At 37.2% G+C, this 15,525-nt stretch overlaps 1 protein-coding gene across 2 annotated transcripts in view; it reads left to right on the top strand.

The window, feature by feature from the left end:
• Positions 1-8,249, top strand: part of elmod1 (ELMO/CED-12 domain containing 1) — a 76,957-nt gene extending 68,708 nt beyond the window's left edge. For both annotated transcript variants that reach the window (XM_043691835.2, XM_043691836.2), the window contains 2 exons: positions 3,923-4,056; positions 6,838-8,249. In XM_043691835.2, the coding sequence (XP_043547770.1) occupies positions 3,923-4,056; positions 6,838-7,010 (307 nt within the window). In that variant the 3' untranslated portion in view covers positions 7,011-8,249. The remainder of the gene's footprint in view (positions 1-3,922; positions 4,057-6,837) is intronic.
• The last annotated feature ends 7,276 nt before the right edge of the window (positions 8,250-15,525 follow it).

Here is a 15,525-nt window from a genome sequence, read left to right on the forward strand (position 1 = left end):
GCAACAGCTGTGTCTTTGTGTAAAAACATTTCACCCAAAAACATTTCCACACGTTAGCCGAGTTTGCATTACATTAGATTGAGTCATAAAACAGCAATAGAACTACAAACCTGACTTTTGACCTAGGCTTTCTTCCATATGGAACAGTGTAGAACTAACCACGATTAAGTAATATATAATTCACTTGCATGATGAAATCAAAGTTATTGATTATTGAAAATTAACTCAATCCTATAATTGTCTCCCTTGACCCCACTTAGACTTTGAGAGAAGGTCATTTGTTTGGAAACGTGTGATCACTGCTTAGAAAATTTGGCTTTTAAGAACAACTCCATGGCAGCAAAAATGATCCCTTTCTCAAAGAAAAGCAAATTGCAATGCTGTTGTGTAGGAACCCAAACTAAAGTAGAAGTCTTTTTTTGGACCCAGAAGGTACAACACTTTTGAGCTCTTTTCTACCATGTAAGTTCCACAAAATATACAGATCAGGCAGCATCCAGGGAACAGGAGAATCGACGTTTCGGGCATAAGCCCTGAAGAAGGACTTATGCCCGAAACGTCGATTCTCCTGTTCCCTGGATGCTGCCTGACCTGCTGCGCTTTTCCAGCAACACATTTTCAGCTCTGATCTCCAGCATCTGCAGACCTCACTTTCTCCACAAAATATACAGTCAGCTTTTAAGAATTTTTCATCAATTCATTTCAATCTGTTGATTCAGAATTGACATACTTGCTTCAAAAATGTTTTTTTTTGGACTTCTTTTTATTGTTAGAATTTTATTTTTGAGTTTTTATTGAAAAGAAAATTAGATCTGTGAAATTTGTGCTATGCATTGAGCAAAACTTTGAAAAACTGTCTCTTCTGGCAACAATAATCTGCAGAAATGATCTTCTTTTGAATATTCTACCTGACATCATAAAAAGTTTGAAAGCACTGGCTACCGTCACTGCCATGATAATATCCTAGCTGTGTCATTGAAGATGTGCACTTCAGAAGTAGTCTGCCTTAAACCAAGATGTTCCAGTACAATTTCAACACACTCACCTAACTGGCAAAATGGAAAATTGCCCAATGCATTGTGAGCACAAAAAGTATTGCCAAATCTAGGCAGACGAATTACTACCCCAACACTCTACTTTCAATCATCACTCAAAGTGTACCATCAAGCCCTGACATAGAGGTAACATTTGGCAAGCCTAGCACCAACATCTGGGAGAAAGGGAGGACTGCAGATGCTGGAGATCAGAGCTTAAAAATGTGTAGCTGGAAAAGCGCAGCAGGTCAGGCAGCGTCAAAGGAACAAGAGAATCGACGTTTCGGGCATAAGCCCTTTTCAGGAATAGCACCAACGTCTGCAAATTTCAAGTCAATGGAATTGAATGGAAATCTCTCTATTAACTAAAGTAAAATCTACAACAGAGAAAGATAATTGTAATTGTTGAAGGCCAATCATCTTAGTTCCAGGACATCACTGCTAGAATTCTTCAAGGCAATCTTCCAGGCTCCACTATCTTCAGATGTTTCAATAATGATTTTTCCTTCATTATTATATCATAACTGGGAATATTTATTGACAATTACTACACTGTTCAGTTCCATTCACAATTTGTTGGATGCTACATACAGATATGGACTGCTTCAATTAAGACTGGGACACCATTCAGGTTTAGGTTGATAAATAGTAGATAACACAAGTTTAGCTAATGATCATCCCTATTAAGAGAGATTCTAACCACGTCTTCTTGATCTTCAATGGGATTGCCATTATTGAACTTCCCCACATCAACATCCTGGGAGTCACTGTTGACCAGAAATCCAGTTAATGGAGCTACCTGCGGTCTGAGGCTGCATGCTACAGTGAGTCATTCACCTCTGAATCTGAGACTTTTTGCATTGTAGGTGGCATAAGTTGGACATGTGATGTAGTAGTCTTCACTGGCTTGAATGACTGTATTGCCAATAAGAAACTTGACAGCCACAAGGGCAAAATATTCCTCTTGACTGGCATCTGTCCACTTCCTTAATCATTTGCTTTCCTCCAGAACTGGTACACCATGATAGTAGTGTGTACTATCTACAAGATGCACTGCAACAACTCTTCATGGCTTCTTTTACAGCACATTTTAAACCCGTGACCTCTGCTGAGAAAAGAAGGACAGCAAGTACATGGGAATATACAACTCCAAATACCCCTCTGAATCACATAGCAGCCTAACTTGGAAATATCTGTTTCTTCGCCATATTCGACAGATTTAAATCCTGGTACTTGCTTCTGAACTGCAGTTATGGCGTATCTACATCACAGTGACTGCAACAGTTCAAGAACATTGTCCATGACTTTGAGGGCAGTTAATGCTGACCTTTCCCAACAATGCTTACATCACATGCAGATCAAAAAATTACCTCTAATTCAAATTTATGTAAGTGATCTTTTAATGATCGCTAATTACCATGATGATCTGCTAGTTTTCTTTCTCCCAGGAGCAGACATTTTATAAGGTAATTGCTATATCTCATCATTAATATCTGGTCCAGTCAAAGAAAATTGGGAGTTGTTGCCAGTCTGTTATGCACATTTCTGACATTTCTTGGCTCCTTGGAATGTATATTTCCAATGCAAAGAATATTAATATCATCTTAGTGTTAACTCTAGCATTCTGAAACCCACATGACATATGTGATAATTCTTGGATGATGTCATTCTTTTTTCCCATTGCCTCATTTGCTGCATTTATTTGGCAAACCTGTTTAACTGAGGAAAATTATTGCTCATGACTCATTTCATAATTCAATTGTTTTAATAAATGACCTTTTAATTTCAAACTTAGATTTAAAAAGGTAGATAAATTGAGACAATGGTGGCAGAACTGATAACAAATCCAACGTAATTACAATTCAAAGAATAAACTATGTTCATGTAATGAAGTCATGGTTAGGAGTGAGGAAACTTAAGCAACTGGTGAACCACCTCTGAGCTTTTGGTATGGACAAGAGATCTACAATTATTTCAGTAAGGATTAGAATATTAAAGTGGCTCCCAGATCAAAGAAGAACTGTTGTATACAAGGGGATTCTAGTAAATGGGTCGTTAACTCCATAAAATGTAAATTATTCGTGCCATCCACACCCACAGAATCAAACTGTTAAGGAGATAAAAGATAATTTACTTTTGAATTTGAGTATCTCATAAATGCCATATATCTATGGAGATCAGTTATACAGGGGAAGGAGTCCTTTGTATATTTAATGTAATATGGTGTTTTCACATTTTTACAAGCAGTTCAATTTGAGAACATCTGGAGAAAGAGGGAGAGAGGAAAAAAATGCAAGGCACTGAAAAGCAGTTTTTTTCTGTCTGTTCAGTATAATCGGTATAGTGGCAACTACGAACCTAGCGATGTTCCTGAGTTTTAAATTATTCAGCATGAATGCAGTGTGGCCTAAGTTCAAGCAACAAAGTTTTCATTTATGAGCAAAAGAAGTTGTAGAATCACGTAACTGATTAGCTGGATCCCCTGAGGAGGAATCATAGTGAATTCTGGAGAACTATGCCATACTTGGTTTAATTCCAAAAGAAGTAAGTGAACCCTCAATAAATGTTTCACTGAATATATAAGGAAAAAATTGGTTGGAATTAAGGAGAAGGAGATCAGGATTTATATTCCAAGTTTTGAGAAACAAGTGTTAAGTTAGAATTGCTTGTTTTGTTATTTAATACATTAAATTTGCTTTTTTTTTGCCTCATGGCATAGTTCTTCCAGCTAATTGCTAAGTGTTCAAATGATATTTTGTGTGTTAATAGTCTCTCTACTGAGGTTTTTTTGCACATTCTAAAGCCATTAATTTTATTACACTTCTAAATATGCAGAAGAATATTCAAATCTTACTTGTTTTTATTTTGATTTACTCTCTCAATTACAGATTCTCCTTTGCTATAGTGGGAATTAACATCACTGACCTTTCATATACTCTGCTAGTAAGTGGGGCATTGAAAACCCATTTGTACAATGTTGCCCCTGAAGCACCATCACTTTTTCATTTCCACAAAATCTTCTGTAAGTAGCTTCCAGACACGTTTTTGAAAAATTCGTATTGAAATGGTGATCTTCCAGACATAAACATTTTAATATGCATCAATCTTAACTTCAAATATGGGCATGAACAATTTGTAATAGTTCATAATATTTTGCTGTTCAACTATCATTTCAAACTCTGGTCCAGATATGTAAAGTCTGGGAACCTGTGACTATTGTAGAAGATCAATAGTGACTATTGTAGAAGATTGTGGGCGGCACGGTGGCACAGTAGTTAGCACTGCTGCCTCGCAGCGCCAGAGACCCGGGTTCATATCCCGCCTCAGGCGACTGACTGTGTGGAGTTTGCACGTTCTCCCCGTGTCTGCGTGGGTTTCCTCCGGGTGCTCCGGTTTCCTCCCACACTCCAAAGATGTGCAAGTCAGGTGAATTGGCCATGCTAAATTGCCCGTAGTGTTAGGTAAAAGGGGTAAATGTAGGGGTATGGGTGGGTTACGCTTCGGCGGGTCGGTGTGGACTTGTTGGGCCGAAGGGCCTGTTTCCACACTGTAAGTAATCTAATCTAATCTAATCTAATCATAAGACATCAGAGCAGAATTGGGCCATTGGACGCATCGAGTCGGCTACGCCGTTCAAACATGGTTGATGTTTCCCAAACCCGTTTTCCTCCTTTCTCCCCATAACACTTGATCCCCTAAATAATGAAGAGCTTGTCTTTCTCTGTTTTGAATACATTCAATGACTTGGCCTCCACAGCCTTCTGTGGCAATGAGTTCCACCGATTCACTACTGTCTGGCTGAAGAAATTCATCTTTATCTCGGCTGTAAGGGTCACCCTTCACTGAGGCTGACACCCCCCCCCCCCCACCCCACATCCTAGTCTCTCCTTCTAAAGGAAACATCTTCTCCATATCCATTTAATCAAGGCCTCTCAGTATTTTGTCAGTTTCAATCATGTTCTCCTTCTCATTCTTCTAAACTTCAAGTACAGACCCAGAGTCCTGAAACATGTGACAAGCCCTTCATCCCTGGGATCATTCTTGCAAACCTGCTGTGGACCCCCTCCAATGACAGCACATCCTTCCTTAAATATATGGTCCATGACTGCTCTCACTAATTCAAATGTTATCTACCTGGACTTCAAGAAGGCCTTTGACAAGGGGCCGCACAGGAGGCTGCTGAATAAGAAAAGGGCCCATGGGGTTAGAGACAAGTTGCTAGCAGGGATAGAAGATTGGCTGTCTAGCAGAAAGTAGAGAGTGGGGATAAAAGGGTTTTTCTCAGGATGGCAGCCGGTGACAAGTGGTGTTCCACAAGGCTCAGTGTTGAGACGACAATTTTTCACTTTATACATGAATAATCTAGATGAAGGAACTATGGGCATTCTGGCCAAGTTTGCAGATGATACAAAGAAAGAGAGAGGGGCAGGTAGTATTGAGGAGGCAGGGAGACTGCAGAAGGATTTGGACAGGTTAGGAGAATGGGCAAAGAAGTACCAGTTGAGTACAGTGTGGAAAAGCGTGAGGTCATGCACTTTGGTAGAAAGAATAGAGGCATGGACTATTTTCTAAATGGGAAGAAAATTCAGAAATCTGAAGTGCAAGGAGACTTGGGAGTTCTAGTCCAGGATTCTCTCAAGGTGATCTTGTCGGTTGAGTCAGTAATTAGGAAGGCAAATGCAATGTTGGCATTCATTTTGAGAGGACTTGAATTTAAAAGCTGGGATATACTTCGAAGGGTCTGGTCAGACCACATTTGGAGTATTGAGTGCAGTTTTGGGCCCCATATCTCAGGAAGGATGTACTGGCCCTGGAGCGTGTTCAGAGGAAGTTCACAAGAATGGTTCTAGGAATAAAAAGCTTAACATATGAAGAATGTTTGAGGATTCTGTGTCTATGCTCGATGGAGTTTAGAAGGATGGGGGGGGGGGGGTAGTGGAATCTAATTGAAACTTACAGAATACTGAATAGCCTGGACAAAGTGGATGTTGGGAAGAGGTTTCCAGTGATAGGAGAGACAAGGACCCGAGGGCACAGGCTTATAGTTAAGGGAAGGCGTTTTTACGCAGAGGGTGGTACGTGTATGGAATGAGCTGCCAGAGGAAGTGGTAGAGGCTGGTACAATTGCAACATTTAAGAGGCATTTGGATGGGTATATGAATAGAAAGGGTTTGGAGGGATATGGGCCGGGTGCTGGCAGGTGGGACTAGATTGTGTTGGGATATCTGGTCGGCTTGGATGGGTTGAACCCAAGAGTCTGTTTCCATGCTGTACATCTCTATGACTCTAAGTGATTGACTAATGATAACTGTCCCTCAATCAGCAACCTTAATAATCTTTAACTGGACTACTGAATTTTAAACTTTTAAAATGGAGAAAGAAGAGAAAGATTTACCAGTTCTAATACAACACTACCTTCAAATTCCCTGAAATATACAAAAGTTCACGTAAAATTGGCCATCACTTGCAAAATCAATGTCCAGTGTATGTACTGGAATGCAAAAAAATTACAGTTTTCCTTCCTCGCATTAATTGTAATTTATCCCAGTTTTTCTGTGCTGTGAGCAGCCAACAGTACTGAATAAGTGAGTCCTTTACTTCTGTTACAAATGTTGAAAACTCACCCTTTTCTTGTCCAAAGTAATTTTCTAAATCCCTTCAAGTGGAAGCATTGTAATTTAGCTTGCTTTGCTTTTGTTTTTCAGTTAATTGAACAAATTAAGTTATAATATAATTAAGTATTTAGCTATTACACAATTTTCCTGTTAAATGTTAAAATTTGTCTTTTCTATGATCCATACAGGCTATCTGATGCACCAGTTTCACAAATTTTGGATTGAAGAGGATCCACTTGATATAATGGAATTTAATCGTGTTCGAGAAAAGTTTCACAAGCGGATTATAAAGCAGCTTCAGAACCCAGACATGATCCTATGCCCCCGTTTCGCAGCTTCAGAAAATCTAATTAATCTGTAAATCTTGATCTTGCCATAAGTCATGTCACTGCTTCATCTCTGTACTTGTGTGTGAACTGATTTTAAGAAACTGAAGTTAAATCACAGCCTTGATCACAACCAGCATATTTGATGACCATGGTGACTGTATGCATGCTTTACTTTAAGTATAATAGTTCTCCATTTGGTGCCGTAAAAGGACTACACATGCTAAACATTACATGAACACTGGAAGTATTCTCCATAAACACTTGCTCATATTGTGGCAGTGTGGAGTGTTACAATCTAATCAATGGAAGAGACTTCTCTATTTTTTTATTGTTTTCTTACATCAGCACAGATAAGCTGTACTTTTGTTGTGCTTTGTAATGCTGTTAGATGGTAGTTATGTAATAATGTTTGTTCAGAGCTTTTATCATGATCTTAACAAATTTGCAGGCATTACTTACTATGGAAGAATGTATTTTGATCAAAGGAATAGTGCATTTTTCATAACCATATGCACAAATGCCATTTTAATAGGATTAAACTATATATTTGGTAATTTTAATAGCCCAATAATTATGGGTAACTAAAGGACCTACACAATTGTACTTTGGTTGTCTGTAGATTAGGAAGAGTAATAATAAGCTATTTTGACATCTTTGTTTTGAAATTTTCATGGCAAGTAGTTTGTCTGCTCTTGGCATAAAATATATTCTACAATTTGACAATGGTTAACAATAATCTTATTAATATGCAGAATAAATGTTATTGGACATACAGATGTGCAGTAGAGTGCGCACGATGGATGTTTGCTTAATTTTTTTCTGAACTGGAATATGGAAAATTTTGTGATTCTGCGCCATATCTAATCAACAGATATGTCTGGGTCAGAATGGATAAAAAGTAACTTTTCCAGCATTGTTATTCCGATTATAACATACAGATACAAACAAAAATGTTATGTAAAAATCAGTAGCTGGAGGACATTTGGTTAAAATATTGTGAAATTCCTAAATAGGGAATCAGTTACGTGAATATTTTTATTTCTAAAATCATGGTGTAAAATTATATGTGTTTAAATACAACCACATCTCATCTGTGAATATAATATTAGAAATGATACATTGTCTTTCCTCTTTCCTACAAAACAAATCCTCTTTAATGAAAATGTTGCTGTTGAATTGCTTGTAGCTTTGTTTTGAAGCAGCCTGTACATACTTCATTTTGCCCTCATATCTCATTCACCATTATACTAAATATAAGATTCTTAATGGAGTACTAATGCTTCTTATTTATTGCTTTCCACCTCACTCAATAACAACTCCCACACTCAGCCCCTGTGTAGATGGGATTGAAGTGTAAGTTTTTACTAGTGCAAATAAATGTATTTAAATCCAGTTAGGTGTTAATAATTGGATCCTCCTGATATGGTTCAAAAATAATTTGTTTTGGAATTGTAATTTGTTTGTTGCCTACAGTATATTAGTAAGGACCACAGTATTAATATTTTAGTAGAATGTTAAGAGTATAACCATATTAATAATGCGCATACTGTGAATTTTATTTAATAACTGATCGAAACAAATCTCTTCAATCTGCAGTTTATTTTATTTAGCAAATGCACAACTTCAGAACCAAGCAATAGCCTCTTCATTTGCTGATTTGAAAATGATCAATTCACCACTTAGTATGTAAAGGGAATATGCTCAGAAATGTGCATCATTGTTCGTATCTATGCATGAATGCATATGGAGTTTGTACTGAGGCCTTAGTGATGGAGGTTCGGTGATGAAACATTGGAAAAGAATCTCTCAACTTGCTGCTATATTAAATGACAGCATAACAGGTAATATATTATCCACGTTTTGTCTAGTTCCAGAATGATGTCATTCATTTTGGGGTCACTTCAGAAATGAGACTATTTCAGAAAGCTTAAGTACTAACTGAGGAGATATTCTGAATGAAACTTCTCTTACATAAAGTTTGCATCTAATTATGCTTAAAACATTGCTGTGCTTGTTCTAGTGACTTCATTCTTCTTATTACATGTATGTTTAGATTAGATTATTTAGATTACTTACAGTGTGGAAACAGGCCCTTCGGCCCAACAAGTCCACACCGATCCGCCGAAGCGCAACCCACCCAGACCCATATCCTTACATTTACCCCTTCACCTAACACTACGGGCAATTTAGCATGGCCAATTCACCCAACCTGCACATCTTTGGATTGTGGGAGGAAACCGGAGCACCCGGAGGAAACCCACGCAGACACGGGGAGAATGTGCAAACTCCACACAGTCAGTCACCTGAGGCGGGAACTGATCCCAGGTCTCTGGCGCTGTGAGGCAGCAGTGCTAGCCACCGTGCCCCCCCACTCATGTGTTCACCTTTATAACAAAACACTTGAAATTGGAAAGTGTGTGGATGTGAAGTCAATAAAATATTATTTCTACTTCATATTCAACTCTAGAAGTAAGCACGTCTTTTAAGTTTCCTTGTTCTTGAATTTAGTATTAAAACTTATTATTTGCAGATGTATCTAACTCTAATAGTACTTTTATAAACAAATGAAAAAATATTAAATTAAAGCATGTTACAGAGAAATGTTTGGAATATTGTAAGAAGGTAAGGGAGTTTCAAGAACGTAAGCTATAGGTCAAGTTGTTTTTTTATTGAAATGTAATTTTAATTTGGCCCACTTCCTGGCAAAGAATTTGCTAGGGCATTTGGTCTACATCGTAACGGATTTAAAAATCAAGCTGAATTTAAAGCAGGTGATCTATATGAACACTTGCATTTTCCACAGGGTGGGTAAAATTAAAATCATCCCGGCTGCCAGAACAGAGAGATCACTGTTTAAATTTATTTGAATTAAGGGAATAGGAGTTCTATGACTTTACAATAAAGCTAATGGGACAATTACATGAAGTCATATTTCTGTTTCTACTGTCCTATTAACATTAACAATCTTTCCTATCATTAATTATAGTGGAAGAATTGAGTTTTTAAGTGCTCAGAATTTGATTTCTAGTGTAAAAGATGGAGTTAGAATTCTTAGATCTTTTCAAGTAAAACTGTCCTCAAACCATCAGGCTTTGTCTTTCATTCAGAAAACCCATTTTCTTGAATTATAAAGTCAGTCATTCTCAATTATATTTTATTACTTAAACTAAAGTTTAAATTAATGAATTAACTAAGTTATTACCAAAAAGATTATTCATGTTCTTACAACTTGAATTCATATATTTGAGTAATTACATCAAATTACAATTCAATTAATGTGGAATGCAGGGGATGACCTTGGAAACATTAAGACCATCGTTCAAATTTTATTCATTAGTTGTCAATTCTCATGGGCAGTCTTTGTTTCATGTTCCACTCAGTATTTAATCAAAATATAGCTGGTTATGTTGGACCAACATCAAAATATGCATCCAATTAATGTTCATAAGGTATATTATTCTTTAACACATTGTTTTGTTAATTGTGAAAGTATACTCTGCATCCAGTACTAATTCCAAAGTCTTTCATTACCAGTGGTATATTAAATGAACACTTGCTTCCGGTATTATGCTTGAATGTTGTAGGTTCAGACAGCGGAGCCTGGCCTCCAGTTGTTCATTAGTAGTCGACTATGTTTATGTGGCACCCATTGGGTTCAAAAGAGAAAAGCTGGCTGTGTTATGGGCCCATGTATTTACACTAGGTGGATTCAATTAAAATCATCCTTAAGACTTGTAAGAGAGTACAGATTAAATTATTTTACTCAGTTTGTGTATGAATTTGGACTTTGCAATGTTGTGCAATAACTTTTATTGGATGCTTAGGAGCTTGTATAATGTACAGATCTCAGTTTCTTTAATTTTGAAAAATGTAGATTTATTGTTTTTAAATACTATTTAATTTCACATTTATCTTCCATAATAGATATTTCTCCACTTATCAGCCTAGCAGCAGAGTATCTATGTTTTAAGTTCATATTTGTTTGAATGTTGAAGAACCAACTCTGGGCAAGCTTTCTTTGACTTGGTTTTGTCCAATGACAAGAGGTTAATTAATTATCTTCTTGTGAGAGGTCCTTTATGAAAACATGACCATGACATGATAGAATTCTTTATTAATAGAAGGTGAAGTACCCCTCAAATTCAAAACTAAGGTGTTAAATCTAAACAAAACGCACTACAAAGTTAAGTGGAATACATTGGTTGCAATAGGCTCAGTAACTTCATTAACTTCATTACAAAGGATAGGTGATGGTTAATATTAAAGGAACTAATGAATGCATTGCAGCAGTTGTGCATTTCTTTCAAATGAAAGAACACAACAGGAAAAGTGACCCAATCATGGTTAATAAAAAAATATTAAGAAGTTTATTAGATCCAAAGAGGAGTTATACAAAGTTGCTAGAAAAGGTTGAAAGTCTGAGGACTGGCAGCATTTTGGAATCTAGCAAAGGAAGACCAAGTAGTTCATTAAGAGGGAAAAAATGAGTATGGCAATAATATTGCAAAAAACATAAAAGTGGCAGTAAGAGTTTTGTTAAATATGTAAAAAGTAAAAGATTAGTGAAGACAAGTGTGACACCTTACAGATTGAAACCCTAGGTTTGATGATGGAGAACAAGAAAATGACAGACCAATTATACTTCTATCTTCACAGAAGCTACACTCAGCTTCGCAGAGATGCCAAGGAAGGAAGTGACACTTAGGAATGAGCTATTAAAGAACATTAGTATTTGTTTACAAAGTGCTGGTAATATTAATGGGAGTGGAAGTTGATAAATTCTCAAGGCCTATAATCCACATTCTAAGGTATTACAGGAGATAGGCATCGAAACAGTAAACGTGATAATTATTAGTTTGTAAAATGCTGCAGTTTCTGGAACAATCATAGCAGTTTGGAGGATGCCAAATGTAGCCTCACATTTTTAAAAACAGTGGGAGAAAGGAAACTAGGAATTACAGACTATTTAGCAAGACATCAATAATATGGAAAATGCAAGAGTCTATTGTCAAAGATGTAATAACAGAACATTGAAATAATACCAGATGCATGACAACATGAATTTATGAAAGGAAAATAATGTTTGACAAACCTACTGGAGTGTTTTGAGGAGGTAACCAGCAGATTAGATAAGAGAAAACCAATATATATGATTTATTTGGAATAACAAGCAATTAGGAAGGCAACTGGTATGTTGGTCTCTATTGACAGAGTCAAGAGTGTGGTGCTGGATAAACTCAGCAGGTCAGGGAGCATCCACGGAGCAGGAGAATCGATGTTTTGGGCAAAAGCCCTTCATCAGAAATGAGGATGAGAATCAGGAATAATTCTCATTCCTGATGAAAGGCTTTTGCCCAAAATGTCGATTCTCCTGCTCCTTGGATGCTGCCTGACCAGCTGTGCTTTTCCAGCTCCACACTCTCTCGACTCTGATCTCCAGCATCTGCAGTCCTCACTTTCTCCTTTGTTGATAGAGGGTTTGTGTACAATAACAAGGAAGATCTACCATAGCTGTACAGGTCCATGAAGAGACCACACCTGGAGTATTGTGTGAAATGTAGTTTCCTTACATGAGAGAATATATACTTGTCATAGAGGGAGTGCAGTGAAGGTTCACTAGGCTGACTGACTGATTCCTTGAGTGGCACTTTGTCATATGAAGAGAGATTAAAGCATTCGGTATGTATTCACTGGAATTTATTAGAATGAGAAGAGGTTTCATTGAAACATTTATAATTCTGACAGGGTTGGCAGACTTGGATATAGGGGTGATGTTTACCTTGGTCAAGGAGTGCCAAGTCACTGAATATGTTTTAGGAAGAAATAGATTTCTCGAAGCTAAAGATGCCAAGAATAGGGGGAGTGTGTGGGTGTATGATATTACAAGGCATTTGCCTGCTCCATCCTGAAGAAGGGTTACACCCGAAACGTCAACTTCGCCTCCTAATGCTGCCTAGCTTGCTGTGTTCTCCCAGCCTCCTGCTTTTCTACCTATTTTCTATGGTGATGTTTTTAGAAGATGCTAAATTAAAATATGAATAGCATTATATTTAAATTATATTAAAATTATGCAGCATTTACACAGGTTTTATTTCCGTTCAGTTTACCCTTTTTTAAGGCCTACGTATAATGTTTCCTGCTACTATCTTACTTCAACTGGGGAAACAAAGAGAATTGCTTCATACTCTACCACAGCTAACATGTGATTCAGATGATAGCATTCTGATATTTGGATGCATATATTTGGTAACATTCCTTTTCTAAAATAATTATGGCTTCTACCCCAATATAGTAATGAAGACATGTTTCTTTGTTAGGGATTATGATCTTTAGTTGATCCAATACACTCTGTTGCAATGGTTCACTTGGACTGGTTGGGTGGTTTCTACATGATTGAAGACTCTGTGACACAATTTTAAAGAAAAGTTGTTGATAGCAACATTCTTCTTTCATCCAATGCCACAAAATAGATTCAATTGTCAATCATATTGCAGTGTGTGGAATTTGTGTTCAAGATGGTGTCTTGTTTGCCTACGTAGTAATCACTAAGATTCATTTGTAAAACTTGAATGGTACTATCTAATGCAAATTACTTGTTTTTTCCCCCCTTTACACTCCCCTTCCCTTCCATAATAAAAATAATCTATTGAGAGGGGCAATTCATAAATGAAAGCTCAAGTTTCAATTGAATTATAGTAGAATTTAATGTTGCTGTCCACTACCTGTCAGAGCTATTAGACTATATTTACAGTTGCTTCAATGACATGAAGTTAATTTAAATGTTTTAGTCTATGCATATCTATTTGAAGGATGTTACTGACGTTCAAGTGTGTAGATTTGGAGTAGGTGATGTGCAGCAAAATCAATGAAGATTTGGGTATTCTGAACAAATACTAATGAAGGGAAGGATGTTAATATGTAAAAAGGTATAAATGCTACCAATTCAAAATCATTGATACTTGGAAATTATGATTTTTCTCATGGCATTTAAACTTATTGTAGAACAGCCTTTGAGAAATATGTACTGCATAGCAACACTGTGGTATGTTATACTTGTTTTATTACTGAACATTAAATGGATATTATTGTATGTTTCAACATTTTAATTTTCCTGGCATAATTCTAAATAAATGCTGTTATGCTTGCTGTATCTTCACATTCTGTTCAGAACTTAGACATGACTTTTTCTGTTTTTATTGTTAAAAATTGAAAATAGAATGCTTGTTATTTAAACAGCAAGATCTGATGAAATACAAATCCTTTCACCATCCAGAGGAAGTTACAGAGCTCTACCACCTTATTCCAAAAGAACAGTGATGTTGACAGCATGCTCACTACACATTTAGATTAGATTAGATTACTTACAGTGTGGAAACAGGCCCTTCGGCCCAACAAGTCCACACCGACCCGCCGAAGCGTAACCCACCCAGACCCATTCCCCTACATTTACCCCTTCACCTAACACTACGGGCAATTTAGCATGGCCAATTCGCCTAACCTGCACATTTTTTGGATTGTGGGAGGAAACCGGAGCACCCGGAGGAAACCCACGCAGACACGGGGAGAATGTGCAAACTCCACACAGTCAGTCACCTGAGGCGGGAATTGAACCCGTGTCTCTGGTGCTGTGAGGCAACAGTGCTAGCCACCGTGCCACCCACCAGTTTAGTTCTTTTACAGTCCCCATTGTTTGTCCCTTTTGTTTTAAGCGAATGCCTCCTGGTCTGATTGCTTGATGCAGCATTTTAAGTCTTAACTATACCAGTGAAATACTTGAAACCAACTTTTAAAATGGTATATTTCACTCATCTCTGTTCTTTCATCTTTGAAGAAGAAAGATTCTAGGAACTGGATTAACCAACTATGCTTTACCAAGAAGGTTAAGAATAGTATCAAATGGAAAGAATAAATACAAAGTGCCAAAGATTAGTGGTAAAACAGAGGATAGGGCAATTTTTTTTAAAAAAAACAAAAGGTTACTAAAAGAAATAATAAAGTTAGAGATTTATGAGGAAAGGTTTAATAGTTAGACTTGTACTCTAAATTGGAGTTTCGAAGAATGAAGGATGACCTTACTGAAACATAAGATTCTGAGGGGGCTTGACAGGGTTGATGCTGAGAGATGATGATGATGAAATATGTGTAAATAGGCATTATGAAGTTGAGAGGTGAATTAGCAGGATTTCTAGCCTTTGACCTGCTTTTTTAGCCAGAGTATTTATATGGCAGGTCCAGTCAGATTCTGGTCAATAGTTACCTCCAGGATATTGATAGTGGAGGATTTGGCACTTGTAATTGTATTGAGTGTGAAGAGCGAATGGTTAGATTCTCTCATTGGAGATAGGCATTGTTTGGCACATGGGCAGTGTAAATGATACTTGGTCCTTGTCAGGCCTAGTTTGAAAATCATCCAACTCGGTGTATTTGGACACGGACTGCTTCAATATCTGAGGAATTGCAAATGGTGCTGAACATTGTGCAATTATCAGGGAACATCCCCACATCTAAATTTTATGATGGTGTAATGGTCATTAATGAAGTAGCTGA

The sequence above is a fragment of the Chiloscyllium plagiosum genome, unplaced genomic scaffold, assembly GCF_037043375.1.
Source record: "Chiloscyllium plagiosum isolate Xiang-an unplaced genomic scaffold, Cpla_swu_hap1 HiC_scaffold_6, whole genome shotgun sequence".
Taxonomy (NCBI): Eukaryota; Metazoa; Chordata; class Chondrichthyes; order Orectolobiformes; family Hemiscylliidae; genus Chiloscyllium; species Chiloscyllium plagiosum.